Below are 14,649 nucleotides of genomic sequence, written 5' to 3'. Positions count from 1 at the left end.
CTCTGATTTCCTCTATATCTTTCTGCTGTTGCTTATTTACCATTGATGCTATTAATTCATGCATTTGAGCCGAGCTAGTGTCCTCTGCATTTGTTTTGGGTGGGCACTGGGTTTCTTCCATATATTTCTGCATTTGATTCTTTAGTGCAGATGATATTAATTCAGGGATTTCTTTTTTCATTTCCATTCTGAGATTTTCGATATCTTTCTGCAGCTGTTTCTTTATTTCAGAAGCGGTTGATTCATTGCTTTCAGCTGTGTGATTTCCAATTTTTTCTGTGTTAGTGACCTCTGCACTTGTTATGGGTTGGCTTGGGTTCTGAGGTTGCATTTTGTTCCTTCTAGTCATTTTGTGTAGCACTGTCTTCTGACCTTTGTTTTAGATCTTTGCTGTAGTTATAACCTTCGCATGTACTGAAGTTCAGGTGCAGCTCTACAAGGTTTGGACTTACCCAGTTGCGTCTGGCTTGGGTCTGGCTGCTGTGCTCAGCTCCTTCCCGCTGCTGCCCTTGAGGGTGAACCTGTTGTTCCCCTGTGGCGAGATGTTCTGCTCCTGGAGTAGGTGGTTGGATCTGTCCTCTACACTCTCTGCAGGGATTGCAGCTGCAGGATTACACCCCAGGCGTGTATGCCAGGCCTGAGCTGTGCCTGGAGTGGGCAAGTTGGAGTGGGGGGAGAGGAAGCTGTCCCTCACACTCACTGGGTCTGGGCTAGGACTGCGTCTGGGGGTTCCCGGAATGAGGCAGAAATTCCTACTCGGTGGGCGGGGTGGGGGAGGTACTGCGGAGTGGTGGGGGGCGGCCCAGGGGGGTGGGAGAGGGTCCGGCCCACGCTGTGCCTGGGCTGGGACTGGTCCCACTGGCGCAGGGTAGCAGGAAGCTCTCCACACACTCACGGGACCTGGGCTAGGATTGATTTTTACATTTTAATGATAAAAAATTCTCACTGATAATGAAGTATAAAACAGCACTTTTCCTTTACTATTATTCATTTTTTGTCCCACTAAGAAATCTTATTTATTTAAAAGACAGGATTTTTTCCCCCTGTATTTTAGGGAAGGGTCTACAAGGTGTTCAGGGTCTCACTACTAGATCAGACTTGTAGTGATTCTCCTGTTTACAGGCTCCCAAGTGATGGGATTGCAGGCATGCACCACCATGTCCAGTTTCAATTACCATTTCAGTGTGCCCCAGGAGCGGGGCCAGCATGGCAGGCCCAGGGTTTGAACCTCCAGCCCCTGTGCCTGCTTGCAGGTGCTTTAATCTGCTGAGCTACTTGGCTGGCCCAGGACATTCTTTATGTTACCTACTAGAAGATTCACCGTGTAATACTTAGATCTACATTCCATCTAATATTCACTTTCACGTATGATGTGAGCTTGGGCTCACCGTTAGATTCTTCTGCATGTAGATATTCAGTAAGTTCTTGCAGTGTGTATAGGTCACCTTTCCTCCATGTATTGCAAATACACTTTTGTTACAAACTAAGTAACCATGTAGATGGGCATGTTTCTGAGCTCCTGTTTCACTGCCTCAGTAAATACTTCAGCTGGAGTGGTGGTTGTTGCAGGCTCACCTTATTCCCAGGGAAACTGGAGGTGCTGGGCTCCTGCATTTTGGGAAGACCCTTGCTTCCTCTGCAGAATCACTGGATCTATCTTTGTTCTTTTCTCTTTTCTTATAGACACTACTAATTAGCTGACAAAGTGAATTACTAAGATAGTAAAGCCTTACATAAGATTCAGTATATGTTAGGTTCTTTTCTAAATATGTCCCTACTCAACTTTAACTCAGCCCCTGATAGTTATTATTGTTGTCCTCATTTTTTTGATGAAGAAACTGAGGGCCTGAGGACACAGAGATGGTCAGAGCCAGAGCTCCTGCCACAGTCTGTACTAGTAGCAGAATTCTGCACTTGCTTTCTTCTAGCCAGTGGCTGAGAGTGGTGTGTTGGGGACAACATAACTCTGGCATAGGAGTTTAGTCATCTGAGTCCTCATACTGACTGCTGTGCTACTGCATGGGAGACTGGGTGCATTTATTAATCTATTTATTTACTTGTTTGTTTTCTGTGGTACCAGGGATTGAACTTGGGACCCAGTACTTTCCAGGCAGGTGCTTATTCTACTGAGCTATTATTATTATTTTTTTGGCAGAACCGGGGATTGAACTCAGGCCCTTGTGCTTGCCAGGGAAGCGCTTATTCCGCTGAGCCATCTCCCCAGCTCCTACTGAGCTATTTCTGCAGCCCTGTATTTATTAATCTCTTTGGATCAGTTTTCTCAACTGGAAAGCAAGAGAGTAAAGTGATATTTAAGGTTCTATTCAGCACTGACACTTTATAATACCATCTATCTGGAAGATTCCCAGAGACACAGTGGGTTTATGGAGAGAAGAAAGTTGCACAATGGGGACTGGGTTTGAAGAGCTCGCAGGGGAGCTAAGGAAGAGTGATGAGCGTGCTAATGTGGCAGGGGTGGCAGCTAGAGGGTGGCCTCCAGCCTGGCCTCTTCCTAGCTGCTCAGCTCCTTCCTGGATCTGGGGGCCAGCCTATCGCGTTACATGCCGGGGGAGGGGATTCCTAGGTGTTCTGTTTTCTCATCGACCCCCCTCCTGGGAATTAGTTTGGGAGCCTCCTATGCATTCCCAAGGCATGGTTCCTGTGTGAGTCTCAGGGGAGGCACTTTCTCGGGCCCAGAGTTGGCTAATTGCTCACCCACCGTGTCCGTTCTGAGTGCGTGAGAGTCACACTAGGCTCTTCCACATGGACACCAAGGGCCCATGGGGCAGGTGGGTGACCTTGGGAGACATCCCAGGCCGAGGCTGAGGCCTGGGAACAGCTTTTTATCACTAACTCATCAACAGGAATGTGGGGGCAAGGTAAAAGAACAAAGACCTCACACAATTAATATAGTTATCTTTAGAAAAGTCTAGAAAATTCAGATAAACAGAAAGAAACATTAAAAGCCACCTGTAATTCCTTAATCCACAGACAACCATTAGCATTTTAAAATTACACTCTTCAGACTTTCTCTGGCTTTCTCCCTCCACCTCTGATACATACGCATATAAATATTCTATGTGCACATGTGTATCCTGAGTCAGATTTTCTGTATGGAGGATTCAGTATTTTCCTGTCATAAACACTTCCCATGTCATCCAGCATATTTTACTGCCTTTCGTAGCTGCATAGGGAAACCTCTGGAGATTGTGTGTCCTGTTCATTGCTGTTTACAGTGATTATCCCCGTTCGTAGAAGACATTTTTGGTGATTTCTCAAGGAATCTTGAAATGAACATGATTTGGTGGTTTTCCAAGGGGTAATAAAGTTCTTTGCACTGTCTTTATTATTATCAATAAGTATATTATAGTATTACTAACATTAAATAATTGTTAATTGAATGCTTTATAAATTTCCAATCTTCTGCATGCATTTTCTCAAGAGATGGAGGGGGCAGGAAGGAAGAGACAGGGAAGGGAAGTAAATGTTTCCGTGTCACCTCTGCAGCATGAATGGAATCACTGTGCACTGCAGACATATACTAATAAAAATAAAAATTTAAATTCAAAATTTTTTTTCTAGAAGGGCTGGTAGCTATTAGGCTCACTTATTCTCGTTTTCCAACTAGGAAAACCAAGGGCTTCGGGAACTAAATGGCTCATCGCAGTTACCCAGTTGGAAGAGTGGAGAGGAGTATGCAGGGCTGTGTGGCTCTTGACCCCTGAAGGGAGTGTAGGCTCTGCCCGGCAGGGCTGTGGCTACAACTGCCGCAGAAGAGTCATGTGCATGCTTAGGAGTGGACAGGAGTTCAGCCTCCGCTAGCAAAGGAGAAGCTGGGTCATGCATGCCTGGGACTCTGTGGGGAGAAATGGGCTGGGCCTTTGGAGCTACCTTCACAGGGCTGAGTCACGAAAATGGGACAGGGAGCCCCAGAAGAGCAGGACAAGCACTCCAGGCAGAGACATAGCAAGGGCAAAGGGGGGGGGTGGCGTCAAGGCATCCTGATCCTCAGGCCTGAAACTCACAGCTCATTGAAGCCCTGTTCTAGCACTTCCACCAGACCCCAGGCCTTGACAGGGATGGTATTGAATGTTCTGTTAGAGAAATACGGTAATAACTTCCATTTAGTTTTCTTAGAAGCCACCATATGTGTTTAGATAATTTCACTATAGTGAAAAAGAAGGTCTCTCTTTTCTATATTTCCTCAAAATAGCAATAGCCTGTTTGTCTGCTTGTAAGAATGATAATGATCGCAAAAGCTATCCACATTATGAAAGCTTTATACAATATGGGTAAGCATAAAGACTAAAGCAGAAGCCCCACCCCGAGGGAACCGCTCTCAGGATCTCCAGGCCCAGCTTCCAGATACTCCTAGGCCTGCAGGTGTGCAGCGGCCTTTCCGTCACGGTTTCGTCGCTATGTGCTCCTCTGTGGCATGATTTTCTCCTCAGGAATCTGTCTTGGACACAGTCCCCTGTCATTGTGTGCTGATTCCCACCGCTATTTTTATTTACTTTTGTACAGTCTGATTTACAGTAATGTAAAATGGTCATGTTTCTGGCATAGGAGATGTTCATTTCAGTGCACACATATTGGGGCTGGACTTCCCTCATGAGGGCCATTGATCTTCTCAAAATGACACAGGCTTCGTGAGCCACGCTGTCCTCACTCAGAGGTTCTGTTTATTTAAAAAAAATGTTTACTTCTTCATTTCACAAAGTTTTCAACCTTAAAAAGTGGAGGGGAGAATTAAGTACACGCTTGGATTAAGTACTCATCTCTTGGATTTGAACTGCGTCAACTTTCCGTCACTGCGACCAAATGCCTGATGATGACATCTTAAAGAAGAAAAGGTTTGCTTTGGTTCTGGGTTTCGGAAGCTTCAGTACACCCATGACTGGCGGGCACACTGCTGCGGATCTGAAGAGAGTCAGGATGTTGCAGTTGAGCAACTTGTTGGAGCGAGGCTCCTGACTTTGCAGCCTAAAAGGGAAAGAGCCAGACAGGAAGGAGCCAGGGACCAGACATAGTCTTCGAGGTCATGTGCTAATGACTCACCTGCTTGCTTCCCCTTGACCCCACCTCCTAGGTTTCTACCACTTCCCAGTGATGGCGGCAAGTCATGACGTCATCAGTGATGCAATTCCCCAAGTCAGTGCCCACACAATCTACCCTCTGGGCCTACCTCCGAAGATTGGTGCCATGGAGATCAAACCCTCAATGAGTGACTCTGGGGACATTTCATATTTAAATTGTAAAGCAACAGTAGTTGTCAAAACCTACCACATTGGCATTGCCTACCATTTCTTCTATTTTATTTATTTATTGTCTTGCCTTTGCTGAGCTACGTAGAAGAAAATTCAGTTATCTTCTCATTTTACTACAACACATTTTTGTATTTATTGGTTGGGGGAAAAAATGACAGATTGTCTTGTGTGGAACTCCCACAGTACCAGTACCACACCTAACAAAACAGACCTTAGCTTCCCAGGGCTTGGGGGTCTAGTGTTATATTTTCCTGAAGGTCCCAAAACTGCTTTATGCCCTTGTTTTGTTCAAATCGGGAACTAAACAGGAAGAAGATCTTTATTTTATTCTTATGTTTCTTAAGTTTGTTTCCTCGTGTAATCCCCACACAGCATGAATTCACCCACTGAGGCAGTACTTCATAAATGTCCATTACACGTCTAACTTTCCGGTTATATCAGGGGACAATTTATTGGGAGGATGTCCGAGTTCCTCTCTGGAGTACTTCTATTATATCCTCTGCTTTAAAATATTCTTTCTTATATCCCTCTTTTCCTTTCCTTTCTAACTAAGTAGCCCATGGGACCACAGTCTTGAACAGACAGCCTTGCCAAGCAAGCTTTTAATATCATTATTTTATTTCCATTGTGGCCACAAATACTGTTTTATTTTTATTTATGGAAACTAATGCTAATGTTCCATTTAGGGTAGCATTTTTTTTTTTGGTCTTTTAAGAAAATATATTTATTTCATTAAAACGAATGGACAATGGCTAAAGGAAAAAGCATAGAATTGAGGATGTGGAAGTATATCTGACCTTGGCAAGGCTGGGAGTCTGCTCCAGAAGGGCAGACAGCAGGCGTCCCACCTTTCTGCACTGAAAACAACAGGAGGAGAATCTCTTGCTAGTATCTGGTGCTCCTGTCTGGTTATTGTCCTCGGATGTGCGTGTTAGAAGTGAAACTGCTGAGACTCGAGTGTCCAAAGAAGCCACTGCTTCTCAGTGTGCTGTGCTTAATTTAATGTTGTGATTGTGTTGTATTTTCAGTTGTATTGAGAACATCAGCAACTGTACAATTAGCAAGTGTACAGTGATAGCTTTGGGTTTCCTGGAGTTTTTCTGTGTCCTGAGAGACACGCAGGCTGTGACTGTGGGTTTTTGTGATGACTTATCCTTGTGTTTCTGTCTGGTCCTTTTAGTGCTTGGCCCTATCTGTTCCCTCACTCCAATGTACTCGTTCCTTTTGATTGGTATACTTTGATGATATGTGTTTACATTCAGTTGGGATTTGATGTGCACACACATCACATCTTGGCCATGTTTTACTCTTCCTGCTACTTCCCTCTTTCTTTTTAATTTATTCTTTCTCATGTACAAAGCCGGGAAATAAGCTTAACAAGTTTGGACCTAAACTAAAAGTAAACAGAGCCTGAGCAAGGGTCCTGTGGTACACACAGGCAAGTGTCTACGTGACTCTTGTCCCTTTGTCCTGTCTCCCTGGGCTCTGTCCTGCTTCACAGCTCTACCCATGGTAGAGCTTGAAAAGTGGCAACTGGTGATGTAAGGGAGGTTCTGCTACTTAGGGCAGATTAAGTGACAGACTAGCATACTGTGTGTCCCTGAAGGGACTTTCAGGACTTTTCACTAGGGCTTTGCCCAGTTGCCTCTCCCTTCAGTACAGCTTTTTCATGCATATGGAGTCAGCGTAATGACTTTTGGTTTCTGAAGGAGGCATCTGCGGTTCAGAGAGGCCAAGTGATTTTCCACAGGCCTCAGAGCTGGCTTACAGCACAGCAAGGCTTCAGAAATCCACGTTTCAAGAACAAATCTTGTTTGTTTTGTCCTCTATCTGCTTGTTTACCTATGGTCTGGGCTTGAAAAACCCAGGGCGCTGTGAGCAACGAGGGACTGAAGAAGGAAGGGAAGTAGCAGGCGAAGATTCTTCTGGCAGCAAAGAACCACATGGCTAGGGCACTCACCTTTCCCAGAAGGGACTGAGCAAGGTCACAGTCCCAGGGGTGGGGACAGGGCCAGGCAGGCAGACCCAGGGGAGTGTGGCTGTGAGATGGGTGCGGCTGTCGTGTGGCTCAAGATGTCCTGAGCCAAAAAGACAGCTGGGCAGGAGTGGGGGCCCAGAACGTGGCGTCCTCCTGGCTGTGGAGGGAGGAGCAGGGCCCCTAGAACTGGGCTCTGGGGCCTTTCTGGGCCAGGGAACACCCCTACTCTGAGCCTCTCCTGAACAGAGAGGCTCAGGCTTGGGTCAAGACCTTCTACTTACAGGCCTAGTGGGGGGGGCAGCCTCCCTCTGCCTCTCCCTAGGCTCGCCACTATTTCTGGGAGTCCTGCCCCTCCCCCATTTAAAAGATTTAATGTGAAGTGTCCTGATCTCAGTGTTTTTACTAAGCAACAGAACAAAACGATCTTGCATGTTCAACTCTAATCTCCTCGTGTTTTCACCTCGATTCATAGTGTTCCCCTGCCCCCGACCAACATTAAAACTCTTCAGTCCTGCTCTCTTCACCTCCATTGTCTTGGGTCTATACAACTGGCTCAGTTTCCTCTTTAACCCTCTGCCCGTGCGCTGCGGCCTCAGCCTCCTTGCTGGGTCCTGCCTTCAGCCTCGCACCCGCACAGCCGCACTCAGCTCTGCTCGGTGAGCCCGACTCTGTGCGGGAGGATCCCGGGATGCACTGCGTTCCCAGGCCTCCTCTCTGTTCCCTGTGCAGTTAGCCTTTCCCTCTGGCCCAGCCCTGAGGGATCTCCTTCCGGTTTCCGCACAGGCTGTTTTCCTTGTACTCAGGGCTTGGCTCCCACTGCTTTCTCTGTCTGGAAGGTTCCTTCTGCCTGTGGCAGCACAGAACCAACTCACTCGCCCAGGGAACTGGCTGTCAGGTCCACAGTGAAGCCTGGTCTAGCACCTGGCCCTGCGGATGTGTCGCTCCTGAGTACCCAGAGTCACTGTCACCGTAACTTTCCTACGATTTAGGTTCCATACTCGTTTAGGTCCCCTGGGCTCTCCCATGTGGGGTCTAAAATTCACCCCAACTCCAGATTTGTCTCTGGCAGGTGCTCAGACAGAAGCAAAGACCTTTCGGGCTGCAGCTGAGGCCTGCGCAGGGGAGGGATACGTGTCCTTCGCCGCATCGACACAGCGGTTGCCTACAGTGCACCGTGCTGATCCCCAGCATTCTCAGCGTGCAGCTTTACAGACACGTACTTTAAAACTCTGGATTCTGCAAAAGCAGATCCATTTGCATGGAGAGATTATTCCATCAAGCTAATTTAAAGGGCTGGTTATTTTTCTCTAGAGCCTGATCAGGGTCGGACAGGTCCTGACTTTCCTGTTTTCATCAGTATCAGTTTTCTCCTATGTAGATTTTAATTTAATTTAATTTTTTAAAAAATGTATTTGGCTTTTACAGGTTCTCATTAGGCAGCTCGGACTCGAGGTAATCCTCCTGCTTTCAGCCTCCCCAGCGCTGGCATTGTAGGTACATGCCACTACACCCAGAATCTGTGGCTGGCTCAGCCCGCCCTGGGGGCTGGAGCTGGTACAGCGCAGGGTGTGGGGAATTGAACCTCAGATCCTGTGCTTACCTAAGCAGGTGCTTAGTACGCTGCGCTATCTTGCTGGCCCCAATGTAGATTTTAGAGATTTGCCTCACCCATTGTTTTTTTTTTTTGGGGGGGGATGAAGCTTTTTAAGCTTTACAAATAAAAGTTTCTACTTAGAGTTCTTTTATGGGTGTTAAACGTCTACAGAAATCTACATTTTGGGGGATGACTTTATCAGGATGATTTCAGCCCTTTGTTAATTCCAAATCTATATGACATGTTAACACGTCCAGTTTGAACTGTTGCCATAGGTATTTTGTGTCTCTATTTTTGTCAATATAATCAGTTAAAGATTCATCTGCATTTATTTCTCAAGTTATTTATAAGGAAATTATGAAATGCTCTTACTAAATACTCTAGGCTTTATTATCTCAACGTCGGCTGGTGTCCTTTCTACTGAAGGGACAAAGTACAGCCCGGAGGTGAAAACTAGATGCCAGCCATCCTTCCTTAGAGCCGACTACCGCTCTCTCCATTCAGAACCAGAGTGGGGAGCTTTGTCTCAGCAATGCTGCTTAAGTCTCTGATCAAGGTTGTGGATCTTCTGCCGAGGTCAGAATCAGAATCCAAGCTCTGCCCGTGTGGCTGTCAAATCTATGTGCTTTCACTGAGCCCCTGACTGCAACGGCCTCAGGTGACGAAGTCCTGTAGAGACTTGTGGTGGAAGGTGTCCCTCGGCCACTATGGGAGACCATGGAGACTAGATTTGCCCTGGCTGTGGGAGCTGTGGATACAGCTGAAGTATCTTGGGAGTAAGGTGGTGATTTCTAGTCCAGTCCTCCGGGTGACCTTGGACGTGGCATGATATGCATCACTTGCCATCTCCGACTCCTAGTTTCCTTATTGGTAGAATTCACTCATCTAATTAGTATTTGGATTGTACAGCATGTGGTGGTACCAGTGTGACAGCTGCCAAGGCATGTCTACGAACTCAACTCATTCCTGCTCCGTGGAAGTGACTTTGAACTGGGCAGTCTCACGGGTCGTCTGGGCTCAGTGACTGTTGGGTAGGGTTTGAAGTTGGGGAGGAGAAAGGAGACAGGGCATTTTGTAGGATACAGAAGCAGTTCAAGGTCTATCCTTGCCTAGAGTAGTCTGCCATTGGGCCGGGATGGCAGGATGCCTAAGGTAAAGTAACTAAGAAGTAACTTCCCTTTGAGACTGTCCAGAGCCTGCGCGCTGGCACATCCTGTGCTCCCTGGCATTCATGACTGCTTATCTGCACTGCTTTTACCAACCTTGGTCCCCAGTAGCAGCAGCCTTGAAATTAAGTTTGAAAGCCAGAAGTTGAGTTAGAGGTGAGTCTAGAAAGTAAAAAAGGGGGGAGTGGAGAAGTCAGGGCAAAGGAAAGAAAATCAAACAAGGAGTGTGTCTCCTTCGACAAGTTCTTGCTGCAGGCAATTGGAATATCATCCTGATGGAGGCCACGGAAAGTGGTACGAAACACACAATTCAGGGTCCCATTTGGGGAAAGAATCAGGGATATTGTCCACCAACTTCCACAGACCCTTTACTGATGGATGCTCCTAGGGATAGTAACTCCTAAAACTTCTGGCCTATTCAAGGCATGTTCTAAGATGAAGCCCTCAGGAAGAAGTTCTGGATACCTGAGGTACCAGAGGTGTCACTAGCAAGGCAGGTGCTGAGGGGATATGGATGGGCTGCTAGAAGACCTCAGGGGCTTGGCACTTATTAATCCCTTGCTCAGAGCAGCTGTCTCCCTAGCTATTTAAAAGGTGTGGGAGGGCCAGCGAGATAGCTCAGCAGGTTAAGTGCCTACTTAAGCAAGCTCAGGGAACGGGGTTCCATCCCAAGGTATCCCATGCTGCGCCGGCCCCACCCCTGGGTGTGCTGAGCCAGCCATCGAGTCCAGGTATAGCGGCACATGCCTGTAATCCCAGCACTGGGGAGGCTGAAAACAGGAGAATCATTATGAGACAAGCTGCGCAGTGAGACCCTGTACCAAATAAATAAATAAATAAATAAACAAATAAACAAATAATACAATAAAGGGGTTTTGACTGGGGAGATAGCTCAGTGGAATAAGCGCTTGCCTAGCACACACAAGGTCCTGCGTTTGATCCCTGGTACCACCAAAAATAAAAAAAGAAATAAATAAAAAAAATAAAGGGTTAACACCTCATCTCTTTGTTCTCGGTCCAGGATTCCTTTCTCAAACACAGTGTCTCCAAATTGCCACTCACCTCCCAGAAATCTCCATCAGATTGTCTTCCTTCCTTCCTTCCTTCCTTCCTTCCTTCCTTCCTTCCTTCCTTCCTTCCTTCCTTCCCCTCTCTGTCTCTCTCTCTCTCTTTCTCCCCTCCACACACCATCAGAAATAAGGCTAGATGTTTGCCTGCAGCCTCTGCTTTATCGTCACTGCTCCAAGGATGAGTCACAGCTGCACCTTGATAACTGCTTTTTAGATGATTCCCCAGTACGCCATGCTTCTGTGCCATCACTGACATGTGTCTTGCCATCTGCACCAGCCAGACACCAGCGTGCCTTCGACCACTGCCCGATACTTACTGCCAGACAGGAGTAGTCAGCACAGAGTTTAGATTCTGGGAACACGAAGATGCTCTCGGTATTTGTTCACTTGGCTGGAGATGTTGCTCCAGAAAAGTCTGGTGGTATCGGTGCCCCAGCAGGGAAAAGGTGGCGATGCCCAATAGTGATGAAAATATTGGTAGTGGTGAGTTCTCTGATTAGATATTTTTACTGCTGGTATGAAGTACAGATCTTTTTTGATGGCCACCTTGTAGGTACTAAATGGACATGAGCCCAGTGAGTGTCCTTAAATATAAATTTTGTGTCATGTTTTCCTGTGCAAAGAGGTTTACTCCATCCTTCCAAAAGATCTATAGGGAATCCTGATTCTATTTTTTTTTAAAAAGAAAACTATATTTAGTTTGCTTTGAAGATAAATAAAACTGAGATACCATTATATTCCTCTCCTACTTTGCAGCAACCAGAAATTCCTCTGCTATTAATACTCAACAGAAACAGATTTGATTTTTTTTTAGTTTAGAAGCTCAAAAGCTGCCAGAAATTGTCTCAAAAGAAGCGTATACCTCTGAGAAGTTGTACTTTAGATTCGGAGGGTCTCGTGTCCATGTCCACTGTGTTAGTAATGAGGAATGAATCATGTAATGAGAAATGTGCTCAAATTGTCACGTTAACCCCTTTCTGTATTCACTTTCCCTCCTGGGAAGCCCCAGTTGGAATCTGCTATATCGTTTGTTTTGTGAAAACTTAGAACACAGAGCTTGCAATAGAATTTCTTGGGAATTTGAGTAGGTGGAATCATTTCCCAAAGACAGTGATCAAAATAAATGATTATTTCTGGCCAAACTCATTTCTTCTTTGGAGAAAAGAACTGGGATGGTACAGGGTTTTAAAGCACTCCATTTCCTCTTGAAGTCTGGACACGTAGATACCACATACCAGATGAACATTTCCACTCTCCTGGCCTAGCAGTGAAGCCCTGTATGCACCAGGGACTGTGACCTCTTTCCTCTGGGCTGTGACCGGGTCCACAGCCTGAGAAGGTTTTTCAGCCACTTCCCAACACTTGTGTGGGCTTTGGACTTTGGAAAGATCCAAAATTTTTGCAATACTTATTGATGGAACACACACTGGCAGCATTAGGCCCCTGTTGGTAGGGGCTGGATACCTTCTGGGAGACAGGCACCTAAGGAGGTGCAGTATCCCCCACATGCCTGGGAACACACCACTGCAGATAGGGTTGAAGAAAAGTCAACTACAGACTCCATGACCACACCCCTTGGAGCTCAGGGCCCTGCCTGGCCTCCAGCTCAGCTTTGTTCTTAGAGTACATGCAAAAGTTCAGTGGCAAAAGTTAGAAGGTAAACAATAGAACAGGCTACTGGTGGAAAATTAGAAAATAAAAACAAACAATGAAAAAATTGTATAGCTTGCAGTGTCACCTACCCAGAGAAAACCAGTGGTGACACTTTGGAGCCTTTTTGTACTTTGAGTAAGAGTAATGTGGTATGATCATGTAGTAGATGTACAATGGAGCCCTGAAATTCACGGGGGCTATACTGCTATAGCAGCTGAAACATTGTAGAAAATTATGAATTGCTAGTCAGAAAAATGTCTATAAATGCCCATTTTTATGATTTAAACTCTATGCTACGTCTCCTGCAGTTATGTAATTTAATAAAATATGGCATATAGTACTATAATAATTTAATAAAAATACTATGCAGCAGTTAAATCCTCTCTTGGAGTGTCTCAACTTCTTCTGGAGCTCAGGTTCATTGAAAGAAGCCTTAGAGGTGTCAGGGCCTCTTGACAGACAGAGGGATTATAGAGCTTTAAGAACAAAACCAAGAACACTGGAGATAGTTACGTCCAGTGCAGCAACTGTTATGAAGGCGAATGCTGGCGTATCTGCCTGTAATGGCTTACAGGGCGGCAGCCAATCAGTGCAAGGAGAACTGAATAATGCTTCCAAATTGGCTACTTGTGAACCTCTTGCAAACAACTGAGGCCGTGAGCTCTGGACCACAACTTCATGGGGGTATACTGTACACACATGTGATATGCTTATTACATACATGTACACTTATGCTACAAATATGCATGTACATGCAGATTATTCCTGATTTACAATGATTCAACTTACAAGTCTTTTTCCTGTTTTGGCTTTACAGTGGTATAGAAACAATACACATTCATTGTGGAAAATGTACTTACACTTCTAAATTTTTGTCATTTTCCAGGGTACTTATATGAGGTAAGGTCCTTTCTCATGACACTGGGTAGTCACGGCAAGAGACCGGCTGTGTCAACAGCCAACGCTTAACAGGTCACCATGCTTCTAAGCTATTGTGTTCAGTAGATTAGCTGCATAGAATATATTTTTGATTTATGATGGGTTTATCAGCATGCAATTCCATTGTAAGTAAAGGAACATCTATCTGCACACATGTTTTGATAACTAAACAAACATAATATAAAAACCTATTTTTTCTCTTGATGCATTGTGAAGATATTTCATATTCATAAATATGTTTATCCAATTTTAATCTTCTGAAGGGAATAATTTTGAATTTACCAAAAAATTACAAAAATAGCAGAGAGTTCCTGTGTTCCCTGTAGCATATTTCCTCTCATGGTCATACTTTTGTAACTACACTGAAAGATCAAAACTAAAAAATTAATATCTGCTATACTGCAAGCTTCCTTTGGACTTCTATCTTTCCTACTAGATTCCGTGTCACCTATCATTGTAATTTCAGTGCTCTATTATTTTCTTGATGTTCATGACTTGGACAGACACTTTTGAAGAGTACTGACTGGTCAGTTTTTTTGTCATGTCATTCTATCTGTGTTGTCTGACATTCTCTTGTGCTAGGTTGAGGCTATGCATTTTGGGAAGAACATTATGGCACTGTTCTCAGTGAATCATCAAGGCCTTTGCCATGTTGATGTGGCTTTTTTTATACTAAGTATTTTATTATATGTTGGCACCAGTGTATATAAAATACCCTTGTGAAATAGAAATTCATGAAAATCCAGAGAGGTAGATGTTAAGGACTGACAAATTAGAAGTTTGTATGTTATGGTACATGTTAAGAAAGGGGAAGTTTTTTTTTAAATTTTTTTTTCACATTTGTATATTTTATTTTATTTTTTTCCTAATTTTATTGATTAACTAATAGCAATGAGACAGTTTCAAATCAAATCACTAGGACAGTTTCAATAATTAACACACTGCATACATTCTTCTTAGTGGTTAATTGCTGTACAAGATG

The 14,649-nt window shown here is 44.9% G+C and overlaps 1 protein-coding gene across 1 annotated transcript in view; it reads right to left on the bottom strand.

The window, feature by feature from the left end:
- Window positions 1-4,808: 4,808 nt before the first annotated feature.
- The window catches only part of LOC101584473 (lethal(3)malignant brain tumor-like protein 2), a 68,641-nt gene continuing 58,800 nt past the window's right edge, over window positions 4,809-14,649 (bottom strand). Inside the window, exon 3 of the mRNA XM_004625753.1 lies at window positions 4,809-4,983. Within this exon, the coding sequence (XP_004625810.1) occupies window positions 4,809-4,983 (175 nt within the window). The remainder of the gene's footprint in view (window positions 4,984-14,649) is intronic.

The sequence above is a fragment of the Octodon degus genome, unplaced genomic scaffold, assembly GCF_000260255.1.
Source record: "Octodon degus isolate 3935 unplaced genomic scaffold, OctDeg1.0 scaffold00010, whole genome shotgun sequence".
In the NCBI taxonomy this organism is placed as follows: Eukaryota; Metazoa; Chordata; class Mammalia; order Rodentia; family Octodontidae; genus Octodon; species Octodon degus.
The sequence above is the reverse complement of the archived record's forward strand: the minus strand, read 5'-3'. Positions and strand labels throughout refer to the sequence as shown.